Source organism: Mirounga leonina, unplaced genomic scaffold (assembly GCF_011800145.1).
Source record: "Mirounga leonina isolate KUSES-001 unplaced genomic scaffold, KU_Mleo_1.0 Mir_82, whole genome shotgun sequence".
NCBI lineage: Eukaryota > Metazoa > Chordata > Mammalia > Carnivora > Phocidae > Mirounga > Mirounga leonina.
In genome coordinates, this window is record NW_023270825.1 from 9536479 (window position 1) to 9561132 (window position 24654).

The 24654-nt window shown below is 50.9% G+C and overlaps 1 protein-coding gene across 1 annotated transcript; it reads left to right on the forward strand.

The window, feature by feature from the left end:
* Positions 1-19894: 19894 nt before the first annotated feature.
* GSC (goosecoid homeobox) lies at positions 19895-21822 on the forward strand. The gene is made up of 3 exons (XM_034992260.1): positions 19895-20337; positions 20783-21042; positions 21393-21822. Exons 1-3 carry the CDS (start codon positions 19980-19982, stop codon positions 21546-21548), a joined length of 774 nt encoding a protein of 257 aa, XP_034848151.1. The 5' UTR covers positions 19895-19979; the 3' UTR covers positions 21549-21822.
* The last annotated feature ends 2832 nt before the right edge of the window (positions 21823-24654 follow it).

Here is a 24654-nt window from a genome sequence, read left to right on the forward strand (position 1 = left end):
AAATACGTTTGCTGTCATTTTGCCCGGCTCTAATTGAGATAAGAGAGTCCTTCAGACAGACTACCATAATGCCAATGTGCACACTTCGCAGTCCTCATGATATTTTCTGAAAGTACGAGTTATGGGCCCAAAAAGATAAGCCCAGAGCCGTGGGCACCAAGGAGTACCGACCAGGTGAGCTCGTTATATGTGCTCACGTACACATATGAGTATTTTCCAGAATAGCTGTGGGTAAACTATGTATTGAAGGAAATATATACATTCCTTTCGTCATAGGGGTTTTTTTTAATCCTTTTCTAAAATTTTTTAAAATTTTATTTATCTGAGAGAGAAAGAGAGAACGCACACGAGCAAGGGGGAGGGGCTGAGGGAGAGGAAAATAGACTCCGTGCTGAGCAGAGAGCCCGCTGTGCTCAATCCCAGGACCCCAGGATCGTGAGCTGAGCTGAAGGCAGATGCTTAACCAACTGAGCCACCCAGGCGCCCCTGAAATCATAGGTTTTTAAAATTACATCATATTTCCGTCAATGAATATTCGCTATGTATAAAATGATGAGGGTGTGAGAACCATAAAGATTTTAGAGATTGTCACATCCACTACATGTAAATAGTGCTTCTCTCTATGTGTTGGGCGTGTTGGGCGTGGGCACTGAGAGCATTAGAGCAAGAAAAGCAGATTTGAAGGTGGGTGGCTGGGGTCAGGCCTGTGATGGGAATGAGAAAGTGGGCCAGGGGGGTTTCGAGTGGCCAGACAGCAAAGGCCAAATAAAATGGGAGTGAATGCTAGTCGGCTCCAGCCCATTTTTGTCCTGTAAAAATGCAGGCCTGATATTTTGCCAGATCTTTTGGTTAAGTGAAAATAGATATCTAGATATCTAAATCTGTTATTTGAAATCTTTGCAGAGTTTAAATGCTGGCAAGTAATTTTTTAAAAAATGTTTAAACACGGTGCAGTTCAAATCAACCATCTGTGTAGATTAGATATGGCTCCTGGGTGGCCCCTTTATATCCTGTGTTAGGACCTGAGCTCCTTATCTCTTTCACCTCCACATGCAAACTCCACAGTCACTAACATCAAGTCCAGCCCTGAAATATTTCTGAAATAGGAGGACCGTACCAAACAATCTCCTCCTTTAGTTCAGATTATGGGCAGCCTCTCCATCCACCCTAGTTTCAATCACATTGGAAGAGTCACCAAGTGTGTATATCCATCCATCCATCCATCCATCCACCCATCCATCAGTCCATCCATCTGTCTGTCCACCCATCCATTTATTCATTCAGACAATAGCTATCTTTTGGACATTTCCTAGATATCAAGTACTGCCCCAAATGGTGGAGAGAGAACAGGGAACAAGACTGAGGCCTACTCTTAAGGAGCATGTTACATTCAAGGGCAGGAAATAGACAATTATAAGCAAATGATCTGCTTTCAGGCAAGGTAGGTGCTATCTAAAGCCAGGATAACAAGTTGGGTTGTGTGGAAAGAGGAGGTGAGGGGACGACAGTGTTAGAAAGGCCTTTGCAGCTGGTGTCTGAGTAAGACCTGCTTGCTGATCAAGGGCAGCTGTGCAAACATGGAGAGTGAACTTAGCTTCTAGGTAACAGACAGATAACAGCAAGTGCAAAGGCCGGAGACAAGAATGGGATGATCTAGATTTGTTGGGGGAAATCTGCTAATCCTCTTCCTGAGTCCCCACACAATGCAGCCCTCCTCTCTGACTCCACTGTCAAGCACTTTGTCCATGTTATCTGCTAACTGAGGCTGTGGGCCAAGGCCATTCTCCACTAGTCCATCCCACACGGCTGGTTTCCAGGGAAAGGACAGAGCTGTGGTTCTGGTTCTTCCACCCCCAGGTGAGAACCAGGGCAAGTTCCTGGTCTTGACAATCCTTTCTGATCTTCAGTGGCTATCTTCCGCTAAGAGGGGCCCACCTCCGCCAAAGGGCCTCCTTCCTGATCCTACTGAGCAGAACCATTAGCTCCTTTCTAATGCCATTTGATAAAAGTCCAAACTCCGTTACCACCTTTGTCCAGCCCTTCGGCTCCAACCACTCCCCACCTCCCAACCCCGCCCTGTCAGCCCAGTCCCCAAACTCCCCAGGCCCTTCCCTGATATTTGACCTTAACACGTGTGGTTTGTTCTCTTAGGACAAACACCATGTCCCCTTTACTTCTAGCACCTTCCTGGTCACTTGGTTCATATGAAGGCACTGAGGCTTTGTATTTCCCATTTGCCTCCCCGTGGGCCTTGTTCCATTTCCCTGCCTCTTCCCCAAGTCTCATCTGTCTCCCATGGGCCTTTTCCTGCCCCCACAACTGCAAGCTCCTTGCCTGGCTCACCCTCAAGCTCCTCTGCCCATGTCCTACGATCTTTTCTAACCGCTACCTCCTCCTCCAATTCTAGACCATTCGGTGCAGCAAATGCTTGTAGGTGAACAAGTTAGTTGTTGAATAAAGTCCCTGGGCTGATCAGGGCACTCTGAATGGTCTGCCTTTGAGCTAGGAGTCATCACAATTGACAGATGATCTCTTCTTCCCACATCTTCTATATGCATTTATCATGAGCACAGCATTGCTGGCATTGGTCTTAATCTATCCTCGCTCAGTGGTTTGTTCAGTATAAACAGAACACTTGCATGGAGGGCTCACTACCTGCCCAGTGCCCCACCTGGAACGCAGCTACCCCTCACTGTTGTATAAGTAAAATGAATGAATGAACAGCATAACTGAATGAGTGAACCCTCCATAAAGCACTTTACACAGGTCATTAACTTTGATCTTTTTTTTAAGATCTTATTTATTTACTTATTAGACAGAGAGAGCGAGCACAAGCAGGGGGAGCGGCAGGCAGAGAGAGAAGCAGACTCCCAGCTAAGCAGGGAGCCCGACATGGGGCTCAATCCCAGGGCCCTGGGATCATGACCTGAGCCGAAGGTAGATGCTTAACTGACTGAGCCACCCAGGCAACCCGATCTTCTCCTTTTTAATCTCCTTTTGCAGTTGATAAGTAATCTGTAGCATGAGGCTTTGAGTGTGTATAAGCATCACGTCTCCCAACAATTTCACTCAGAGGTTTTTAGCACCCATCAGTGATTTTTGCCCGGAACCAATTTTTATTAGGAGAGCTGCAAATCATCTTTAAAGATGTAAAAGAGAGATGGGGGGGGGGGCGTGGGAGGGAACACAGGTGAAGGGTTGACTTTGCTTAAGATAAAGGCCTGGAAGATGTTACTCCATTGTATGCAGAATTTTTAATCTGCAAAGCTTGGTTTGGGAGGAAGGGACAAGATTAACCAAGATATGGTTCCTGCCACCAGAGCAGCTCATGATCAGATGGGGGAGACAAAGCAGAGAGTGCACAGAGGACACGTGCACACGCGTGCACATGCACACACACACAGATGCACACACGTGTTAAAGGAGTGGCAGGAGAATGCCAAGTGAGAGCTTCAAGGGGAGCCCGCTGGAGCCTGAGGTTTGCCCAGCCCACAGGCACCGTGTAGGGAAGAGTCCTCCATCCCTGGTGTCATGGGTTGATGGGTCCTTCCCAAATTCATCGGTTGAAATCCTAACCCTCAGTACCTCAGAACATGACTTTATTTTGAGATAAGGTCTTTACAGAAAAAATCAAGTTAAAATGAGGTCATTAGGGTAGGCCTTAATCCAATATGGCCTTTGTCCTTATAAAAGGGAGAAATACACACAGAAGGAAGATGATGTGAAGACATAGGGAAAACATCATCGACAATCCAAGGAACTCCGGGGCTTCCAGAAGCCTGGAGGGAGGCCCAGAACAGATTCTCCCTCAAGGCCCTCAGAAGGGACCAACCCTGCCAACACCTTGACCTTGGATTTCCAGCCTCCAGACTCTGGGACAATACATTTCTGTTGGTGAAGTCATCCAGGTGTGGCACTTTGTTACGGTGTGTGACCCCGTGTTCATGGGCTGCAAGACGTAGGGGCAAGAGCCCAGGCGGGGAGGCAGAGCCTTGGGGTCATGGCCAGGTTCTACCACTTCACAGCTGCTTGAGCTCAGGACGATCTGTTTCTCCCTAGTCTTGTTTCCTCATTTGTCAATAGAGGGGAGTGACACTGGGACAACTTGGAACTGCTGCAGATGCGGGGGGGCCTTGCATTCAGCTGTGGTCATCACGACTGGCCGGCATAACCTCATCCAGCTTTGCTGACTACAGGACTCCTTCATGGGAATCCCCTCACCTGAGTTCCACTGGGCATGGCCACCTTTTGACTCCCTTTCACACTCAAGGCCAGCTCACGGGGCAGAACTAGACAATACAAGCCAGTTGCCCAAAATGTCCCGGTGCTGCCTCAGTGAAGGACGAAGTTCGCTTATCTGTCTGCGATTGAACATGACCCACTGGGCACCAGGCATGACAGGCCTCACCTGGGTCACTGTCATGGCCTAGACGGTGTCCCCGGAACCCAGGACATTACAGGAGCGTTCCTGGTCTCCCCAGCCCACTGTGGAAGTGATTGCTCAATTTCTTAGCTCTATAATTGCTTCTCTCAGGGGCTCTGGTTGCCTTCCATTGACCACCATTGTAAGCAAGGGGAGGGGGTTAAGGAGGAAAGTGTAAAGGGTCTCGCCCTAGAGCCACCCTGCCTGAGTCTGAATCCTGACACGGCCCTGTACTAGCTGTGTGACCTTGGGCAGCTTCCTCAGCCTCTCTGAGCCTCAGACTTGCCTTGTATAATAATGACGTGGTTCTAGGCTGGTGGTAAGGATTGGCTAGGGCTTAGCATATAAGAATCATTCAATGAATGTCAGCTGTTTTTGTTAGCACTTCATCTCTCAGCGTGTTTTCTCCCTTCCACTTGTCATTAGGAGCCAGGATTTAGGTGTAAGAAAAAAAAAAAAAAAGATCTGAGTTTTAAAAGGTTAAATATAGCCTGAGTTAGAGTTAGAAGAATCAGTACAAACTCATGATATAGTTTATCCTTTAAAAAATTAGCTCGTATTTTTTAACTCTGTTAACTCTAGATCCACTGAAAAGGCCCAGAAGCAGTATCTCAACAGTGTAAATGAGCATCCCCAGTATCCAGACTATGGTCCAACAGTAAATACTGTTTCTCCCTTAAAGAAACCAGGAAGGGTTGATCTGGGTCTCGGGAAGGAAATGAATGAGATAATTCTGGAAAATCTTGTCATATAAGAAAGCAGGGCAGCCATGAAAGACTATGAGGCATGTCAGCTTAGGACTCAGCCGGTTAAGCATCCAACGCTTGATTTTAGCTCAGGTCACGATCTCAGGGTTGTGAGATCGAGCCCCGCATTGGGCTCTGCATTCAGCGCGTCAGCTCGGAGTCAGCTTGAGATTCTCTCCCTCTGCCCTCCTTCACCCTGTGCGTTCTCTCTCTCTCCCAAATAATAAATCTTTAAAGAAAATTGTCTTTAAAGATGCCTCAGGGTATTATAAAAAATGACCTTGAATAAGCTCCTTAAACTCTCAGTGCCTCGGTTTAACCCATACATCGGGATAATATTATCACCTACCTCTGAGGGCTATTATGGGGATAAATGAGAATATAAATGCACAGCCTCTGGCGAATGCCTCACTCGTTGTTACGTGCTCAACAAATGGCAGCTTTTACAGACATTGTGGTTCCTATCAGATCCCTAGGCACTGCGCAGGGGAGCGGGGCGCTTAGGGATGGGGCTATGGGGAAGACCAGGGAGGAACTGACTAGAAGAGTACCAATCTAGTGAGCAGAAAATACCATGCAACACCTGCTATCATCATGATGGGACCCTAGGGCCCAGGGGACAGGGGCATGGCAACTCCTCTGAGCTGAGTGGTGAGCCAAGGACAGCGGCTCAATAATAGCAACCATACAGTGCACTGCTTCTAACCGAAGGGGCCCTCCAGCGTAAGATGCATCATTATTTTATAAATGCTCTGCCCATTGATGCCATCAGGTATTTAAGTCGAACCCTAACATTGGATGTGCTGAAGTGTGGATAACAAAATAAGTGTATCTCAGAATTGGCAAAATACAGTAAATGCCAAGCACGTCATCTGAGTTAACTCTGCAGCAATCCTGGGAGATGCACAGCCAATAAGGTCCATTCATTCTCATCCCGGGGTTCATGCGGCTCCCAGGGGTGGCCCCTAACTCTGATTTCACTCCAGGCCTACACCAGATCCCTAAGTCAAACCTCTAACCCCAACCATAAAAGTAGCCCTATCCTTAACTCTAACACCAACACCATTAGCAGCCGTAACTCTACGTCAGCTCTAGTAGGCATGTTTTTCTTCTTCTGGCCCGGTTGTCAGTCTGTCTGTGTCATCTGCCCTCCAGGCGCAGGTGGGTGCGCTGCCACAGCCCATTTCTGGAGAGGAAGAGAGCTGAAGGGATCTGGCCACATCCCACACCTGCGGTCAGACCCACTTCTAAACACTCCACATTGTCCCACCTGCTGCCAAGGGGGAAGGGTAGGGCAGTGATTCTCAGACCTGGAGTCCCCTGGGGCGGTTTACAAAGTGCCACCACACCCCTTTCTCGACTGGTCTCGGTGGATTGGGAAGCAGAATGGTGGAGAAGGTGGCCAGGCCACTCTCCTCCAGGTGCCTGGTTCAAATCCTGGTTTCACCTGCCCACCGCATCTCTTCATTAACCCGACCTTAGCACCTGCTAATAAGCACCATGTCAAAGTCATGTGCACATCTGTGCAGACATACCCACTTAGCACCTTCATTCTGATGTGATGAGAGCTTTAGCCCAACGTAGCCATAGACCTATTCTCTATCAGTCTCTCATGTGCACATGAAGGAAAGTGAGAGCCAGGTAAATTGTTTTCCTCTAATAAGAGTCCAACTTCTGTGAATTATGTTTTTCCACATAGCATCACCCTCTGGGCCACCATGCCTGTGAAAGCTACTTCTAATTGGCTCCTTTATTCCTCATAACAGCCTATGTGGACAGGACTACTACCAGCCCCATTTTATGGATGCAAAAACTGAGGATCAGGGAGGTTTAAAAACTCCGAGCAAGCTAACACAGAAAGCCCGTGCTGGAAGTTTCCATTCTCGGCATCCGCTCTTTGCCTCGCCAAGGGCTGAATGCAGAGTACAGGCTTCAGGGAGATGCGGGTTTGTCTAATACTTCTGCTTTCTTACAATCTGTACGATCACTTAATCTTCCGGGATCCCATTTCCTCATGTGCAAATGAGGATAATAATGCAAGTTAAAAGGCCTTTAAAGTATATTAGAGATAAGGAAGTACTATCAAGATCTTCTTTATCTTTCCCCTTGAAGAGGATTGAGGTGAATTTTCTGAGTCACATTGAGTATCCATTCACTGCCTTGAGTCTGAAAGGTGTTTAAGGTCTTGGAAAAATGCAGAAAGCGTCCCCAGGCTCCCATCTAGTGCCCAGCCTCGGTGGGGGTACAGGTATCTTGCTGCCCCTCCTGCCCCGGCCAGAACGCTTCCACTGGCTGAACCCCTTCCGTGCACCAAGTACTCATCTGTCCAACAACACCCCGAGAGCAGTCCTAACAAGTGATCCTACTCGGATGAATCCTGAGGCTCTGACACCCTGACACCTTGCCCTGGCCCCCTCGTGACCTGGCTAGCAGTTGCTGAAATCAGGATTCGAGCTCAGGTCTGAGTATGGTGGTCGGTCCACAGCGTCCGGACATCAAAGTTACAGTCCCTGATTGTCAAATGAAGATCAAGCAGGCTCATTAGAAAAAGCCTGAGCAGGATCTGTGGCTATAGACCCATCTAAATCAAACTTGGCATCTCCATCTGAGTTATGAGTCTCTGCGACTCCGTGTAACTCAGACATTTGTGCTCTGTCTGTTGTAACACATACTGTGACAATAATTTCCTGTCCTGTTCACTGCACCCCCATAGCTAAGATCACCTGCTTTATTTCTCCTTAGCCATGGCTCTTTATTACAGGCAATCTCTTTTGAGTGTAAGGGACTTACCATGAGGTCAGGGACTTTTTCATGTTCATCTTTCTTCCCCAGCACGTAGCCCAGTGGCCCGCACACAGAAAGCAATCGATAAATAGCTGTTGAATGAGTGCACTGCGAATATGAACTTGAAAGATCAAGATATTAATTTCATGCTATAAAATAGCAATTCCTTTGTTATTTTAATTCCTTATAAATGATTTTCAGCTCCGTTTCACAAACATCCACTGAGCACCTACAACAGGCCAGGCACAAAGATGATTATAATTTTAATGATGCTCACTTGCTCCCCTTGTTTCTCAAGAATTAAGGGGTACCTATGGCAAAGATTGGGGTCCCCATTGCAGAATGAGGAGAAGTGACTTACACACATGGGGGCAAGTTTGGGGACTAGAATTGAGTCTTAAGACTTTAAAACCATAATGTGTCCATTTAGGACTCCCCTCCTGTTCACGCCCCCAGCCATGGTCCAGGAACCCAGGGGAGCAAGTCATTAGCGAGGGGGACTCATTTCCAAGGATGCTGTTTGCCTGTGATGAGGTGTTAGTTGAGGAAATGAGGATGGGGGCGGGGGGAGTCGCTTATCCCATTATTTGTTTGACCTTGGTGCTGTTTCCTTGGAACACGGCCTGTGCAGAGGAGGAAAGGAGTTTCAGATTTTGTAGATACTGGGTTTGGATTCATGCTTAGTTTTAATTTCACAAGTAAAACACAGATGCTGTGTCTTTGTACAAAAGAAAAACATTAACAATAAGACTCCAGTCCTCTTTAAGCATATACTCCAATCCCAGACCTTCCAGATCTTTCTCTTTTGTGTTTAGATTTATTTCTCAAACACCATACAGCACTCACTATGTTCCGTGCATTGCTCTGCTTTCCAAATATTAACTCATATGAGCCCAAAGTCAATGTTGCTGGGCTGTGTATGTGAGCACGCACGCATGCACACACGCACGCGTGCACACACACACACAGAGTCATGATATTAGAGTTCTGTAACTTGTCTTTATTATTCCACAAGACATCCTGGAGATCTTTCCATATTAGTACATATAAGATGGACTTATTCTCCTCAGTGGCCGCGTGGTTATTTATGACGCGTGCGTACTGGTATATTTAATGAGTACGCTACCTATAACATTTAGGTTGCCCCCAATGAATTTCATCATCCTTCATGAATATCCTTCCGCAGACCCTGTGTGTAGTATGAGTGGAGGGGATCGCTCGGGTGGATTTACTCAGGAGTCTTAAATCTTAATCTTCAGTAAGTTAGCGTATGAATAATATATGTCACGCCCAAACAGGTTTGGGGCAGGGTGGTGGGGAGGAGGAGGAGGATGAAGAGGGATAGGGCCTGGGGTTACATGTGAACTCTGACCTAAAAACTGCCCCTTCTACACTGGCTTCCTTGGGAGGCAGAGATTCCTCCTTGGGAGGTGTGTGCGCAGCTTTTCCGGAGGACCCCACCCTCCCAGCAAGTGGTCCCTCAGCTTCTCAGACTCCCCACAGTTGGAAGCCACCCTGATTTTTCCCACAGCAGAATTGGAGTAGCTGGTTGTTTGAAGAAGCAAAAGGCTAGGCTGCACAAGGAGGGGTCTGATAGAAGGAGCCCCAGGCTACTAGGAGGCCCAACCAGAATTGATGGTGCTGAGACCTCCCCTCTGAGACCAGGAGCAAAGTCATTAGACTTCTCTGGCCCTCGGTCTCTTCATCAGGCCAGCCGAGTTGCTCGGCCCTGCCCTGTGGCTCCCGGTTGCTTTTAATCTGAGAATCCCATGAGGTGGTGGAGAACTGCAATTCCTAAGTGATGCACCATTTTCCTTGGGAAATCCCCCAGGATAGGATTTGAAGCTTTTGTTTGGCAGCGAGCAAAATCCCAGTCCTCTATCTACCGGGCTCCAGGTAGTTATGCTTCTCTGTCCCTTGGTGAATAGCTTCCTTAAACTGTGCACAAGAGCTGGGGAGCCCTCGTGGTAAATGTCCCTTAACGTGGGAAGGATTTTGCACCGTAACAATGACTACCGCTGCTCGGTGGGTGCACACGCTCACTTGCCGTGAGCATGGGATCCTACCATCCCCATTTTACAGAGTCCAAGACTGAGACTCAGAGAGGTGACGGGATTTGGCTCCCGCTCACACAGCGTGCAAACTGAAGTCAGCCTAACAACGAAAAGCCTGGACTTCTAGCCACCACACCACCCACAGCGGGAAGCAGCTCTTGGAACTGGGAGCTCTGGAACCAGACAGAGATAGCTGAGCTTTGTCAGCATTCAACATGACTCTCCTGCGATGAAGGGCAAAGGGCCTAGAGTTTCGCCGTGGGGTCTCTCCTTGACTTGCTTTGTCAGTGTGGAGGGGCAGGGAGTGGTAAGCGCAGATTTCAAAGAGGCCCCTATGGGAGGCCCACCAGCGGTACCTGTCACTGCCTACGTCTCTAAGAGGCTGTGTTTTCAACTACCCAAGAGCAGGACGAAAGCATCACGGAAGGCCAGCTTTGCCCAGGCAGCTCTGCCCCCACCTCTCCATGTGGCCTTGAACTGGATTCTGACCCCCTCTGCGCCCCCCCCAGGCTGTACCCCTGGGAAATGGGGATGCATCCTCCCTGAACCCAGCCAGAACTCAAACTAATGTTGAAGAGCAGCAGATGTCTGCGCTGAGAGGCGGTTCCAGCTTGTTTCCTGACTGCTCTCCCATTTCACAGATGGGAAAAGGAAGGCTCCGGTGGAGACATAAGCCAGGCCAGTCTAGGGAGTCTTTGCGCTTTATTCACGACCCTCCCAGAGGACAATGGGCCACTCCACCCAGATGTGTCAGTCCTCAGGTGCAAAGGTGACGGTCGGCCTCCATGTGAGCAGGTGTGGCTGGAGAAACACAAGGTTACCCGCACGCCAACACACTCCTGTGCACACGCTAGCCACACGATGATCCCAGCCAGCGTCTGGGCAGACGGGTGGACAGACCTTCTTCCTTGCCTGCTCTTTTATCTGTTTCAGGAGAGCACCCACCATGGTTAATGAACACTCTCCTGCTAATGGTCTTTAGCCTGGAATTTGGGGGGATGTAGAAGCAAAGACGTGGCGTGGGGGAAGGGGTGAAAATGTATTCTTTCCTTAAACAAGTGACTTAGCACACTCCCTGGGCCAAGGCCGGTGGTCAGCTGGTGGGACACGTGGAACAGAATCAATGTTGGTTCTGCCCAGGGGGTCCCAGCCCCGACACCTCTAACTCTAGGAGGACTCGTTCCAGAGCCCAGGAAGGCCCCAATGATTACCTCCAGGTCTTCAGAGTGGCAGAGGCCATGTCCACACAGCTGGACAGGGAAGCCAGTGTGGCCCCGCTGAGCCAACAGGAGAAGGCCACATAGGAGGGGGGGGAAGAGAGGCAGAGAAGGCACAGAGAATGAGCAGCCCAGAGCCCCATTTTCTAGAACAACCGACCGGGTGGTTTGTCCTAATTAGACATAGTCATGGCTGATCCTCAATCCCAGTTTCCACTGCCTTCTGCCCCGGGATGCAGATGTTTGCTCCCATTTAGAACAGGAACCCATAAAAAGGCAATTTGTTACTAGGTTGCGAGAGGAGGTCAGCCCAGACAGAGATCCAAGGAGTGAGATTTCACAGCCACTCCAGCTTCCCGAGCGAGAAATATTCAATAAAGAATTCCCCTGAAATATGGAGTGGTGCGCATTTGTCACACATATTCAATATCCACCCTTCCTCCCCAGCTCACCCTGACATGCAGAGAGCTCTGAACGCAACCCACTCCACTGCTGCTCTTTTTTTTTTTACTTTTTTATTGTTACGCTAATCACCATACATCACATCATTAGTTTTTGATGTAGTGTTCCATGATTCATTGTTTGTGCATAACACCCAGTGCTCCATGCAGAACGTGCCCTCTTTAATACCCATCACCAGTCCACTGCTGCTGTTTTATGGAAGGACGTGAATGGTGAACAAGTTATTTCAAAAATGATTTCAAGTGAAACATTCACTTGATCATCTAGTTGAAATTGGAAAGCTACTTTCTGAGGGTTTTGGGGGGGGGATGGGGAAGAATGGCCACAGCTTAAATCAGAATGTGGATAGCATTATCAAAAACTTCTGTTCCTGTCTTAAAGTCAACTGGAGATCCTTTAAGATCCAAATAATTCCAGAATCCTAGAGTTTCATAAAAAGCATCCTCATTGGCTGGGCACTGACCGTGTCTGTTGATGCCAGCCAGCATTTTGCTTGCAAATATTGCGCTGACCTACCAGGCAGAGCTGAAAATGACCCTATCTACAAAGCTTCTGGGAGGGGAATGAAATGTTCTTCAGGGACCTGTTAAAAAAAAACCTGCGAGGTATCATGTAGACAAGAGGAGTTCTTTTCAGTTCAACTGTCCTATGTTTGGCTCGTACACTCAATTCCCCAAGCTATCATTACTACAAACAGACTACTTTTCCCCATTATACATAAATTACAAACAACCCAATGACAGGGGAGATGGACTCTTGTGATTTTAAATCCAAGACCTTCTGGTCTGCAGAAAGAATGTTACTGCTAAGTGAAACCAAATCCACCTCGCGGCCCCAGCATCATTCGGTTTTCGTCCCTGGCTGCAGGCAGATACCCCAAACAAGAAAATAAACACAAGCTCCAAAAAGAAGGTGACCAAGGAGCTGGTATTGGGGTTCACCGGCCCGGAAATGACCAAGTGTGCAAGATGAAGGTGCAGGGGGCTGGGGGAAGGTGTGTGTGTGTGCGCGCATGCACACACATAAGGCAGTGTATTCCCCAACTCCTGATCTCCTGGCTATGAAAAGATAATAAAAGCCCCAACACAAATCAAACAAATGGAAAGTTGAGGTTGTTTCTGGGAATTCTCCTCCTTTCGCCCCTCAGGGACAGAGAGGTGATCTGAATTATCAGCCTCCTCTGCCCATGGCAAAGCCAAGTGAAGGTTGAGTGACAGCATCAGACCCTCTGGATGGTGGGATTGAGCAGGTGACATGACTTGTGACCTCCGAAAGTGGCTTTCTTCCCCCCACTCCCCATGACTCTGACTCCGGAGGCTTCAGAAGCCTCGATTTCTGCATATAACCAATGGACAAGGGAGTCTGGCTGCTTCTTTAAAAGGCAGACAGGAATGAATGGGCCCACGGAAGGGCCCTTTCTGGAGTTCAGGAAACGATTTAAAACCACCACTGAGAGTGATGCTGGAGCAAATCCGAGCCTCCCTTGGTGGGTGACTGCTTTGAAGGACAAGACACATCTGGGAAGACGCTTGTTAGTCTCCTCACTCTGATGTTTAAAAAGAGCCAACAAGGCTACCTGCTACACATTTTACATCCAGATCTTAAGAGGACGTGCTGCCCAATGACCATTTTAGCAAGTCCTCCTTAAAAAGATGAACGCGCTAGCAAAGTTTCATATGACACATATCTCCACTGATACTAACCTTTCCGGACACTAACACAACCACCCAGACGCGGCTATCTTTTCCTCTAATTTTCAGTTTTATTTCATAATATTCTCTCCTTCCCAAACAAAACAAAACACAAAAACCCCAAAGCCCTCAACCTCTCAAATTATCTTTTAAGTATTAAGTGTTCCTCTCTTACCCCAAATACATCCCTTGCCTAGCTAATTTTGATCACAAACACATTTTTGGGATAAGTTCCTAAAAGTTAAGCAGCTGAAAGCTACGGAAATATTTTATTAGCTAATCAATTGTTTTTCTAAACACTTTAAAACGACAGCTAATAGGGAGAAAAAAATTACCTTATTCATTTCAAAATGGACAGAAGAAATTAGACAAGAATGTAGAACGCTCAGGAAAAACAAAAAAAGTCTGGTGCCTTCTTTATGTTCTGAAATATGGCCTTTCCTTTCCGGTTTGCTGACCACAGTATGATGTGTTGGAATGCGTAAGAAATGTAAATAAAACACCTCCTGTCTTTCTGGGTCAGCCTTTTTTTTTTTTTTTTCTGCATCACGGCTTTGTCCCAGGACAGTCTCTCTATAAAGAAGATCTCAGTCTGCTCCCGTGGCTCAACTGTGTACAAAGAAACCTGTCTCCATTGCTTCCTATCTCCCCTTAGTTCCTCCAAAACTTCACAGAGGGGAGAGATCTCTCGGGAAAGTCTGCGTAGGACAACGCTGACATATAGGATAAATAGGGTAGGACAGGGAGAACAGAGGGGAAGGCGAGGTGGCTGCCAAGCCAGGGTGCAAGTCAAGGTTTGGCCCCGTCTAGCACTGGGATAACTGGGTAACCTCAGGGGCCGGGCTCCTTGCTCTGTCTCCCTCCCTCTGGGCGATGGGCCTTCCAATCCACATCCCAAGCTTGTTTACAGGAGACAGAGATATTAGCAACAAATGGGTTTATGCAGATTTATCAGTGTGTTTCAGAACTGCCTGGCAACCCAGAGTGCTCTCTGAACTGTGCCCTCTGCCCTCTCTGCAATCCCCAGCGACAGCCTCCCGCTGCGAAGGACCCCCGTGCATGACTCAGACCCGCCATTTGTGTCCAGTGATTCCGAACCCCCGGGTGATTCTCTTCCCAGACGGAGTGATTTTTGCATCTTAATGGATTCTGTGACACGGGAGCCATTTCGCTGGTAACGTCCTGAAGTGATACCTAGATTTTTAACACCTATTTGTGTGTTGGACAGATTGGCTCAGCTCTACATAAGCATTTAATGATAAGGCAGTCAGTCCCAGCCCTGCTTAAGTGTCCCCTCAGACGGGCTGGCTTAAAGAAAAATGACAGAAAATGTTCTTTAATAACTATGGTTTATCCATTTCTTTCAGATAGTAAGTGGCACGTTCTCACCTCATTTGTAGCTTTTAATCCCAAATGGACACTGCTTTTGAAATATCCTTTCTTTCTTTCCCTTTTTTTTCCCTCCCTGAGGCTGCCACTGGAAAGTTGAAATCTAGCAAGAATGTAATGGTAGGTGCCACAGCTTTCAGAATTACAGGGTGACCGCCTGAGCTGATCCTAAAAAGCGAGTGTCTTTTTTATACCGCATAAAAGGCTGAAATGTTTACATATCAAAAGGCTATAGGCCAATTTCTGTCAAAATTACACATGAAGTTAAGCAGTACAAGCAATTTATTTAAACACTAGTCATTGTAGAAAAATTCAAAACCATATGCTCTTTTAGCAGTTTTTCACAAATGCATTTGACCCATGACTTGGCTAGACATACAAGCTTCATAATTTACTCTAAATTTCAAATCCCCTTGACGTTTAAATAAAAGATCTTCATTAATGAGGTTTACATGAATGAAAACTTTAGAAGCTGATATCGGTTAGCGAGGGGCTGCGGGACCCGTCTGTGCATTCGCTCTAATTTTCAAATGATTGACTTTGCTAATCATTTCAAGAGAAAGTTCCACTGAGAACAAATTATCGTCATTTGCATTCTGTGATTTGCGAAAGCAACGGTGCAAGTCACTTTGAAAGAAACTTTGGTAAACAGCTCGGCTGAGAGTGTATTTCTGCAACCCTGGAAACCCGGAGCTATTTTTTTTTCCTGATGCTTTGGGAAGACGTCATTTTTTGACAGCCTCTTCTTCCCCCCACCCGCCCCCCCCTCCCCGAGTTATGTTGAGTTTTCCTAACACCTTGATTATTTCGTCCTCAGGGGCTCAGAGTGCTTATTTGGAATGTTGCAAAACTTTGAGCAAAACTCGGCTAGTAAGCGTCCCTCCATCGCCCTTGACTGCCTGCAGAAGATCCAGCCCTTGCATGCTTGCCCCTTAGCGGGGTGGTATCTGCACCTGGAGCTGTACTCCACCCACCCAACCGGACACGGAAAACCCCCTGGGGCTACCGGAGGTGTCCTCCAAGGAGCAGGGCCACGGACCGGGGTTTGAGCACCATTTTTGAGGCACTGGATTTTTTTTTAAAAAGCCCGTCTACAGACCAAAAAAAAAAAAGCCGATTTGCGCTATGAAGGCTGGATGGGGTCTCGATGCTGTGCACCGGCTGCAGCCGGGTCTGCTCATTGTTCCTCATTCCTCCGACCCAGCTAATTCTCCCTGGGGGAGGGGGGTCCCCTACCTTTGAAAAGGACACGTCAGCTTTTTTGCCCATGCCACGAAAAATCCTTCTTAAGGGCATCCGATTATAAGCTGTGATCGGCCGAGAGGCTGAATTAAGAAAGTTCCCGAAACCGCAAGAAGTTAAGACCGCACGTGCATTTTTTTTTTTTTTACAGCCATGGGTGCGTGCTGTGCGGAAGGATCGTGGGCGACAGTTTCCTCCTGGACGAGAATCTCTTGGGGCGGGTGGCAATAGCCAGACGCACACTCCAAATTTGGGCACTCTGCTTTAAATCAGAGAAGCAATTTAATCTATGCGCTATGAATTAATTTAGCGATGATTGTGGAGGAATAAAAAGCCCTTGACAGATACCGAACCGCACGTATACCTTACGCACTCAGAATCCGCTGATCTATTCTTTAATATATTAAAAATGAGGGCTATTACCGGGGCGACTGACTCCTCAACAAACCCATTTTCCTAGACTTCTGGCATGGTGATTGCTTTGTGTGAAATCGTGTTTGGGTGATAATAAGTAAAATCAGCGGCGTGTTTACTGCATGTCCGACCTAAGCGCTTGCTGGCCGCCTCCGGACGCTCGCGGTCCTCCCATGCTGAGAGGTGCCTGCGGGGCCGACAAACAATCGCTTAGGAACAGGAGGCAGGCAATTTGTGTGCGTTGCATTTGTTATTCCAGTTGCGCCTGGCTTCGCGAGGTAGATGATTGTTTGTTTAGTGCCTGGCGGACACTTGTGGGTTTCGGCCCGCGGAGGATGCTCAGCGCGGGGCTCCCGCACCGCCGACTGCCTTCCCCCTCTCCTGCCTCCCCGCGGGCACAGTGCAGCCTGCAGATTGAAGGGCAACCGGGATGGGGAGCCCCCGCCGCGCAGGGGGTGAGCTCCCTGAGAAAGAGAATAACTGGCTGAATAACTGGGGCAGAGCGGCTTTTGGGTCCCTGTGTCCTCTTCCCAGAAAGTCCCTTCTGCTGGAGGACAGAGCTTTCAGACTCCCTTGTCCTAATCTTGGACCTAGCTGATAGAGACCCTGCCCTGGGAGGGGGTGGGGATAGCAAGCTCCTTTGCCCCAATGAAAAGAACTAGAAAAATGCCCCAAAGTCTACCCCCAGTCTCCTTGGCAAACGGGCGACAATTCTCTATCCTCATTAATTCTTACGGTTGTAAGGGACCCAATGAGTGTTGGCGTTGGTTCCATCAACTAAAAAAAAAAAAAAAAAAACCCAAACAAAACAAAAACAAAAAGACAAAAAACCGAGACCTAGAGAGGAGGGATAATTTGTAAGGTGGCAATGTTGGGTCGAGAACTCTGACGCTCAGACTCCCTGTACAGTGCTCTTCCTTCCAGGAATCGGATGGTACCGCGAGCGCACTGCAGAAAAGCAAGGGGCGAAGTCCAGGGGTTTGCTAAATCTGATTATTAAAAAGAACAACGTACCAAGTGGAAGGAGGCATGACATGTGTGTGGCGGAGGCTGTCTTATTTAAAACCTAGAAAGCGCTCTTTTTAGAAATCTGGCTGAGGTCTTGGCGCCTTGCTGGTCTGAGCACCTTCACAGAAATGGACGAGGAATCGGCCTCGGTTTTTCTGCCTCCGCCCGACTCAGCTCAAACACGCGCTGCCCAGAGCGCCCAGCCCCGAACGCAAACTCGGCCAACTCACTACAGGAATCGCAGCCCCTAGTTGTCTTCCATCAGTTGCCCTGCAGAATCAGACCCAGGAAAGGTTGGCGGGGAAATGTGTGCCCGGAAACCGGTGATTTTTAAGTCTCCCGGAGTGGAAAAAATGCCTCTATTCCTAGTTAGTAGCAAAGGGAAAGCGCTGCACTTCTTTCCCTAGACCTGACCTCTCTGAAGGGGACGGTCACACTCCGTCCCCTGGGAGCGGTTTCTAGTGTTAAAAAAAAAAAATCGATTGCCTCCCCAAACTGAGACCCATCCCGGTCTTGTCCTAATCTCCCCCTACAACAACTTTTTAGTCTGCTCAGCATTCAAAAAAGCAAGGCTCTTGGGCCCCGAGCGGGTGGGCCTGAGGGTGCAGAGGTCCACGAAGGGAGGCCTAGGAAAAGCACCGCCGCCTAGCTTCTCCCCTGCCGCTCCCGCGCACCGCCCGAGTTCTGCGCCCCGGCCGGACCTAACCGCCGCGCCACAACTCCTCTGACCCGGGAACAGCAATTGACAAGTGCCCTTTCCCCTTTGCCCTACCGCCCGGGAGAAAGCAGCCCACAGAGAGGCCTTGCTGAAGCGACATCAGACAACCCTGCGGGGATCCCTGTTCATTAGCTCGAGAGCAACAGGGAGAGATGGGCGTTGAGTTAAAGGCGGCCCTCCTTCGGCAAACCCGAGTTGCCCCCAACCCGGCCCTCGGGCCGTCTCGCCGGGGCTCGGCCCTACCCCTTCCCCGGGAGTGGCTGGAGGTGCCTGCGCGAAGGGCCGAGAAAGGACATCTCTGCAAGGCTGGGGCTTGCGCCGGGCCCGCAAGGACCTCGGGGGCTGCTTTCGTTCCGCGCGCACCGTCGCCTACCTTCTCGAAGGGCGCTCTGCCGCCTGCGCACGGTCGCGGGCTGGATGCGCCTCCGGCAGGCAGCTCGGGCGGACGGGCAGTGCGGCGCCGAGGATCCCGCGAATCAACGGCGGCCGCCTGCGGCGAGCAGAGCCCGGCTTCGGCCAGGCCGCCGGGGCTGGGGAGCCCAGCCCGGGCCTGTCGGGTGAAGGACAGCTAGGGGGCCTGTCCCAGTCAGGGGGCTGCCGAGACGGATGGGGAGAATGCGACTCAACTGTTGGGAAAAGGGGTGGGGAATCCCCAAAGCCCCGTTTCTGGATTTTGGATTGAAAGCAAAAATAGGATGGGAGAGAACACACCCCATTTGCAAGAATAATTTTTTAGAAAGCGAAAGATAAAGCATAAAACCTACCGACACCCACGCAGGGAGCAGCTGGAAGCATCGCTTGTGCGCGCTACTCTTGCTGGCGAATTTTAATTTGGTCTCTGCTGTGTAAGGGCCTACGGATTCCTATGGTAGTCAGACCCAAAGTGACTGCGAAAAAATAGACACATATTTTAAGAACCATAACGCACCTCTTTCGTCCATTTCGCCTTTACAAATTTTGGCCTTTGCAAAAACAAAAGGGTTGGGGGTGGGATTACTCTGTTCCACTCGGGAGAGAACCTCGAAATTAAAAAAAAAAAATAGAGGTGAAATTTGACGGTGAGGTCTTGGGGGTCCGGAAGAAGAGCGGAGTTTTTAATCTTGCTTGAGAGAGGACGCAGCCCCTCGCATTCTCTAAGACAAAACAAGTTCCGAAATGGGGCAAAAAGTAGCCCCAAAGTAAAACTGGCCACAATGAATTGGAGTTTCTCGCAGAGGAAATCGCACCCAATAATAGAACCCAATCTGAGAAAAAAGGGTGGGGGCGGAGAGGTCGGGCGGAGGGAGTTGTTAACTGCGCCGCACAATGGAATTAATGAGATTAACCGGAGCAATTAGGACGCCCGCCCAGCTCGGCCGGCCCGCGGCGGGGCCGCTGAATGGGAAAGATTAGGTTAATTTCATTAATTTGCAATCCACAATCCCTTTTCTGGCCCCCGCAACCCCCTCCCCTTGGCACCTCTCCCCTCCCCCTTCCCTAAAGCCCCCCCACCCAAAGGAGCAGAAAGGGCCAAATCTGGTTCTGTTTGTCATCTGCATATTACCAGGAACTAAATCCAGGATGACGTCGACTCAGTATAAAACCAACAAGAGGTTCAGCTGGTCTAAACTCCGTCCTACCCGCGGGTTGAGTTCGGCGAACGCCGCTGCGAGGGGAGGGCGGGAGGAGGGAGAGCGGACGCAGGGGGCGGGGAGGGGCGCGGGGCTGCGCGCTGGCCCGCGCTCTCTTTCGGTTTGGTCGGCCGCTGGAGGAGAGTGGACCCCCCCCAACTTTTGAGGCTTTTTCCCCGGCGCCTCCCCGCCGCCCCCCGGTCCCGGCGCGGGGCTCGGGGATGCCCGCCAGCATGTTCAGCATCGACAACATCCTGGCCGCCCGGCCGCGCTGCAAAGACTCGGTGCTGCCCGTGGCGCCCAGCGCCGCGGCTCCCGTCGTCTTCCCGGCCCTGCACGGGGACTCGCTCTACGGCGGCGGCGGCGGCGGCGCCTCCTCGGACTATGGCGCCTTCTATCCGCGCCCCGTGGCCCCCGGCGGCGCGGGCCTCCCGGCCGCGGTCGGCGGCTCCCGCCTCGGCTACAACAGCTACTTCTACGGGCAGCTGCACGTGCAGGCGGCGCCCGTGGGCCCGGCCTGCTGCGGGGCCGTGCCGCCGCTGGGCGCCCAGCAGTGCTCCTGCGTCCCGACGCCCCCAGGTAGGGTCGCGCCCGCGCCGGCCTTCTTGCCGCGGTCCTCGGTCCCTGGAGCCGGCGCTGGCTTTTTCCATTTTTTTGCACTAACTTTTCTCCTTGCACACACGAACCTTCTCCCCCCTCTCCCCCCACGCCTCTTTTTTCTTGGTCGATCCGGCACGGGGGTTTTGTACACTTGCTGCAAACTTAAGGCGAGAGTTAGAGGAAACTGGAACTTAGTGGCTGCGTGGGGAGACGAGGCTTTTGGGATCCTCTGACTGGCCCTGAGAGTGTGCGGGTGGACGCTCTAGCACGCTTCCCCCATTGCCCTGCATTTCCGATTTCCGCGCGCCCCCCATTCGCAGCGCCCCGTTGCAAAGGATTTTCTAGGGGGAGCGGGTCGCGGCGCGCGGGCGGGCGGTGTGCGCAGTGGCAGGGGAGCCGGCCGACCGTGCGTCCTCTGTCGCAGGCTACGAGGGCCCCGGCTCGGTGCTGGTGTCCCCGGTCCCGCACCAGATGCTGCCCTACATGAACGTGGGCACGCTGTCGCGCACCGAGCTGCAGCTCCTCAACCAGCTGCACTGCCGGCGGAAGCGGCGGCACCGCACCATCTTCACCGACGAGCAGCTGGAAGCGCTGGAGAACCTCTTCCAGGAGACCAAGTACCCAGACGTGGGCACCCGCGAGCAGCTGGCCCGGAAGGTGCACCTCCGCGAGGAGAAAGTGGAGGTGGGCGCGCCTGCCGGGCCTTGCCGGCGAGATCGGGCCCCCGCCGGGTTAGCTCGGCTCTGCAGCCGGGCTCGGCTCGGGGCTCCCTGAACTTGACCGACATCCTGCGGCGGCCCGGAGGCTGCCGGAGGGCGCCTTAGGCCCAGGAAGTTGCAGGGAAATGCGGAAGCGGGCCCGAGTCTCCCGTCCTTTTGTGGGCGTGCGTGCGGGGTCCCCGGCTTCCGAGCCCACGCCGGCGTCACCCGCGGCCGCCGAGGGCTCCCCTGGGGTGCCGGGGGTGCCGGGGCCGCCGGGGTGGGGGGAGCGCGCCTTTGATCTTAACTGTTGTTCTGTCCTCCGTTGCGCAACAGGTCTGGTTTAAAAACCGCCGTGCCAAATGGAGGCGGCAGAAGCGGTCCTCGTCGGAGGAGTCGGAAAACGCCGAGAAGTGGAACAAGACGTCGTCCAAGGCGTCGCCCGAGAAGAGGGAAGAGGAAGGTAAAAGCGATTTGGACTCGGACAGCTGACGGCCGCGGGCCGGCTGTGGCTCTTGCCTAACTCGAAGGACTTGCACAGACAGACGATGCTACTTTCTTGCACACGCGCTGCCTTGCGGGAGGGGGTCGAGAAAGAGGAACGAGGAGCTGTAAATAGTGTACAGAGCCGGGAGGGCCGGCGCCTGGGGTCGGGGTCGCGCCGGGGCTCGCAGCCCCGAAGTGCGAGGCGGCCGGCGCCTCGCTCCCCGCCGTAGTATTTATAGTTAAGTTAACGGTGACAATACAATAAAGTGATGGCGATGTAGACGGGCCACATTCTGTATTTCCTACCAACCTCCCCCACCCCCATCTGAGGCCCCATAAAGAAATCTACTTAGGCTTGTAGCTTCGAAAGAAAAATCGGGCAGCTCTGATCTGTCCCGGAAAAAAGGAAGAGGAAAAGAAACTCTGGGCATGAATCGTCACAGGACGGGTGTCCTGCTTTAAAATCCACTTCGTCTCCAGGGCTGCAGGGAGAGGGGCTTTGCCGGGCTGCCGGGGGTGGGTAGCATTGCCCAAGAGAGGGGACAGCATGGGGTTCCTGTTCCCCCTTGCCCTGGGGAGAACCAGGACTTTTTTCCTCCTTGCCCGCGGCTGGGAAGCAGTAGTGGAAAAGCAGGATCCACCATGGAGCTGGGCGATCTTGGGAGCTTCTCCAGAACTGGCTCAGCCATCCCTGTTCCCACGAAATCCCCAGATCTAAGGCTGGGACTCCTAGGGGGGAATTAGGTGGTGGGCATGCCTCTCTCCCAATACTTCTTTGGATCTTTTGTGGCTGCTCTGGGCTGCCCTACTGTTCCACAACCCTGCTGGGAGCAGCGCCTGTCCTGCCTGGAGGCTCTTAAGCTGCGGCGGGGGGCCCACTAGGGATCTCCGCCGGCGCTGGGCCCATGGTGCTTTAGCCCAGACATTTGGGGTGGCCAGATCTGCGCCCTGAGTTCTGTCGGCCAATCGGGTATTAGAGCGTCGGGTGGCCTCCGAGGCACCTTGAGGTGGGAGTGCTGATGCCCTTGGCTTTCTACCCACCCCCACCCCCCCATCTCCCCTGTGCACTAGATGGGGCGGGAGGAGGCAAACGGCTGGAGCGCAGCTGGTTGGCTCATCAGAAGCTTGAGAAGCTTCCCAGTGCTGGTAACGACTGAGCTGAGCGCTTGGGACAGGGATGAAGACAAGGGCATGCATATTGTATGGTTTCCTGGACCACTGGCCAGGGGTTGGGGTGGATGGAGACCAAAGGCCAACAGGAATGGTTTTTAATGCTTCAACTTTATTGATTTTAAAATAAATCCATTTTATAGATAAGGAAGCTAAGGCTCAGAGAGCTGCCCGGGGTGGCGGATGTGTGTGCTCCCCAGGGAGCAATGAGCTGCTCTACCTTTTCGGCTGCCTGGGGTATTTGGTGTAAGGACCCTCCAGGGGAGGTCTGTGCATCCCGCCTGTGGAACACAGCACATGCAGAAAGGAGAGCTTTTTACGAGAGGCGGTATTTTTTTCCCCCCACAGCGTTTTCATGTTTAAAAGGTAAAAGCGACTCCTGGAGTGGGTAAAGGGACACTTAAGAAATATGGAGTGACTCCCAGTTACCACCTTTTTAATAAGGAGTATCCCCCAGATGGAAGCAGGAGACAGCTGTTTGGAGGCCAGGTGCCTAGAGGGTCAAGGTCACCTTGGCTCATGCGTGACCTTGAGCAAATTTCTGAACCCATTGGCTTTGCACCTTCTGGGACTGTAAAATGGGCACAACCGTAATACCTCCTTCCCAGGGCTGGCATGGACAGGAAAGGCACGGAACTCCTATAGAATAGCAGCTGGTATGGGGGAAATCCTTCAACATGGCTACATATATTTTTTTAAAATACTATTATGATTTACATTGTATCAGACCCAGCACTTCGAGTTTATGTCCATTCTCATTTTACCTTTCAAGAAACTCTGAAATGGGGGAGTTGCCGCCATTTTTACAGCTGAGAAAATCAAGGTTTCAGAAAAGTTAAATCTTTTAAGAGCGTTCAGCTTTAGAAAATAATCATCTTTGGGCATCTTTGCCCAAGTAAGTCTTATACCATAATTGGGAATGTTCCCACTAATACCAGTTCTGGTGAGAAATAGTTCGAGGCCGTTACACTAATTTCTAATGAATCTTGCAATGGCTATTACATCTCTTCCTTAGACCTCAAACTTCCATGGTGAGAAAGCCTTGCCTGCCTTACGCCCCCCTTCCTCCATTGCTGTTCCTAGGTGCTGTCCTCTGTCCCACTGGAGAGGGGTGAGCCTTCAGGGGGCGGCCAGGAAGAGCTCTGACTTCTATCCTCCCTCCAGTCTAGAACATTCTAACATAGGACATAAGTGGGCAGCATCATTCCACCCTGAGACATCTGATGTCCCAGAACTCTGTTATAAACTCCTGTGTCTCTCTGTCCATGACTTGCCCTTGGACTCCCTATAAACAGGGATCTTCTATTTTAAAAAATGATCTGCATTTGTCTGATCTGGAGAGGTGTCCAATCAGGTGGCAGGGGGAGCGGGATTGCAGGAGGAGGAGTACGGTTCTCAGACATTCTTCCCCCAGGAGCACCTGGTGAAAAGGCAGGACAAATGGGGTATGCAAGGGGGGGAGGGGGAAGAGCCAGGGGTCTCCTCCCAGCTTGGCCCCAGGCAGATGCAAGCTGGCAAGATGAAGGTCCTTCCCTGTCCTTCCCACGGTGCATGAGCCTAGGCCCAGCTCACTGGAAACAAACATAATAAACATCTGGAACGAAGAGGGAAATGTCGGGATGGTCTAATTATATATAGTTAACCCACCTTTTGCATTCTGCAGTCAGCTGTGGGGCTCAGACTTTTGTCTTAGCCTGGCCACTGGAGTCAGGGAGGGACAGATAGTGTCATGGAGCAGAAGGCATTTGGCCTTTAAGAGCTGTCTTCAGGCTTTGTCATTGTCTTTGAGAATTTGGATCTCAGCGTTGGAAAGTGGTGTGTATGCATATTGAAAGGGTCAAGGCATAAGGCAAGCGACTGCCTGGAAGGCCTGTAGCCTATACAACACCTTGCCCCCCAAATGAAGGTGTTCTCCCCATTGGACAGTCGAGCAAACTGAGGC

Coding starts and splice junctions, on each gene's coding strand:
- GSC (XM_034992260.1), top strand. CDS start 19,980: ATGCCCGCCAGCATGTTCAGCATCGACAACATCCTGGCCGCCCGGCCG. Junction 20,338..20,782: donor CTGCGTCCCGACGCCCCCAG/GTAGGGTCGCGC, acceptor CCTCTGTCGCAG/GCTACGAGGGCCCCGGCTCG. Junction 21,043..21,392: donor TCCGCGAGGAGAAAGTGGAG/GTGGGCGCGCCT, acceptor GTTGCGCAACAG/GTCTGGTTTAAAAACCGCCG.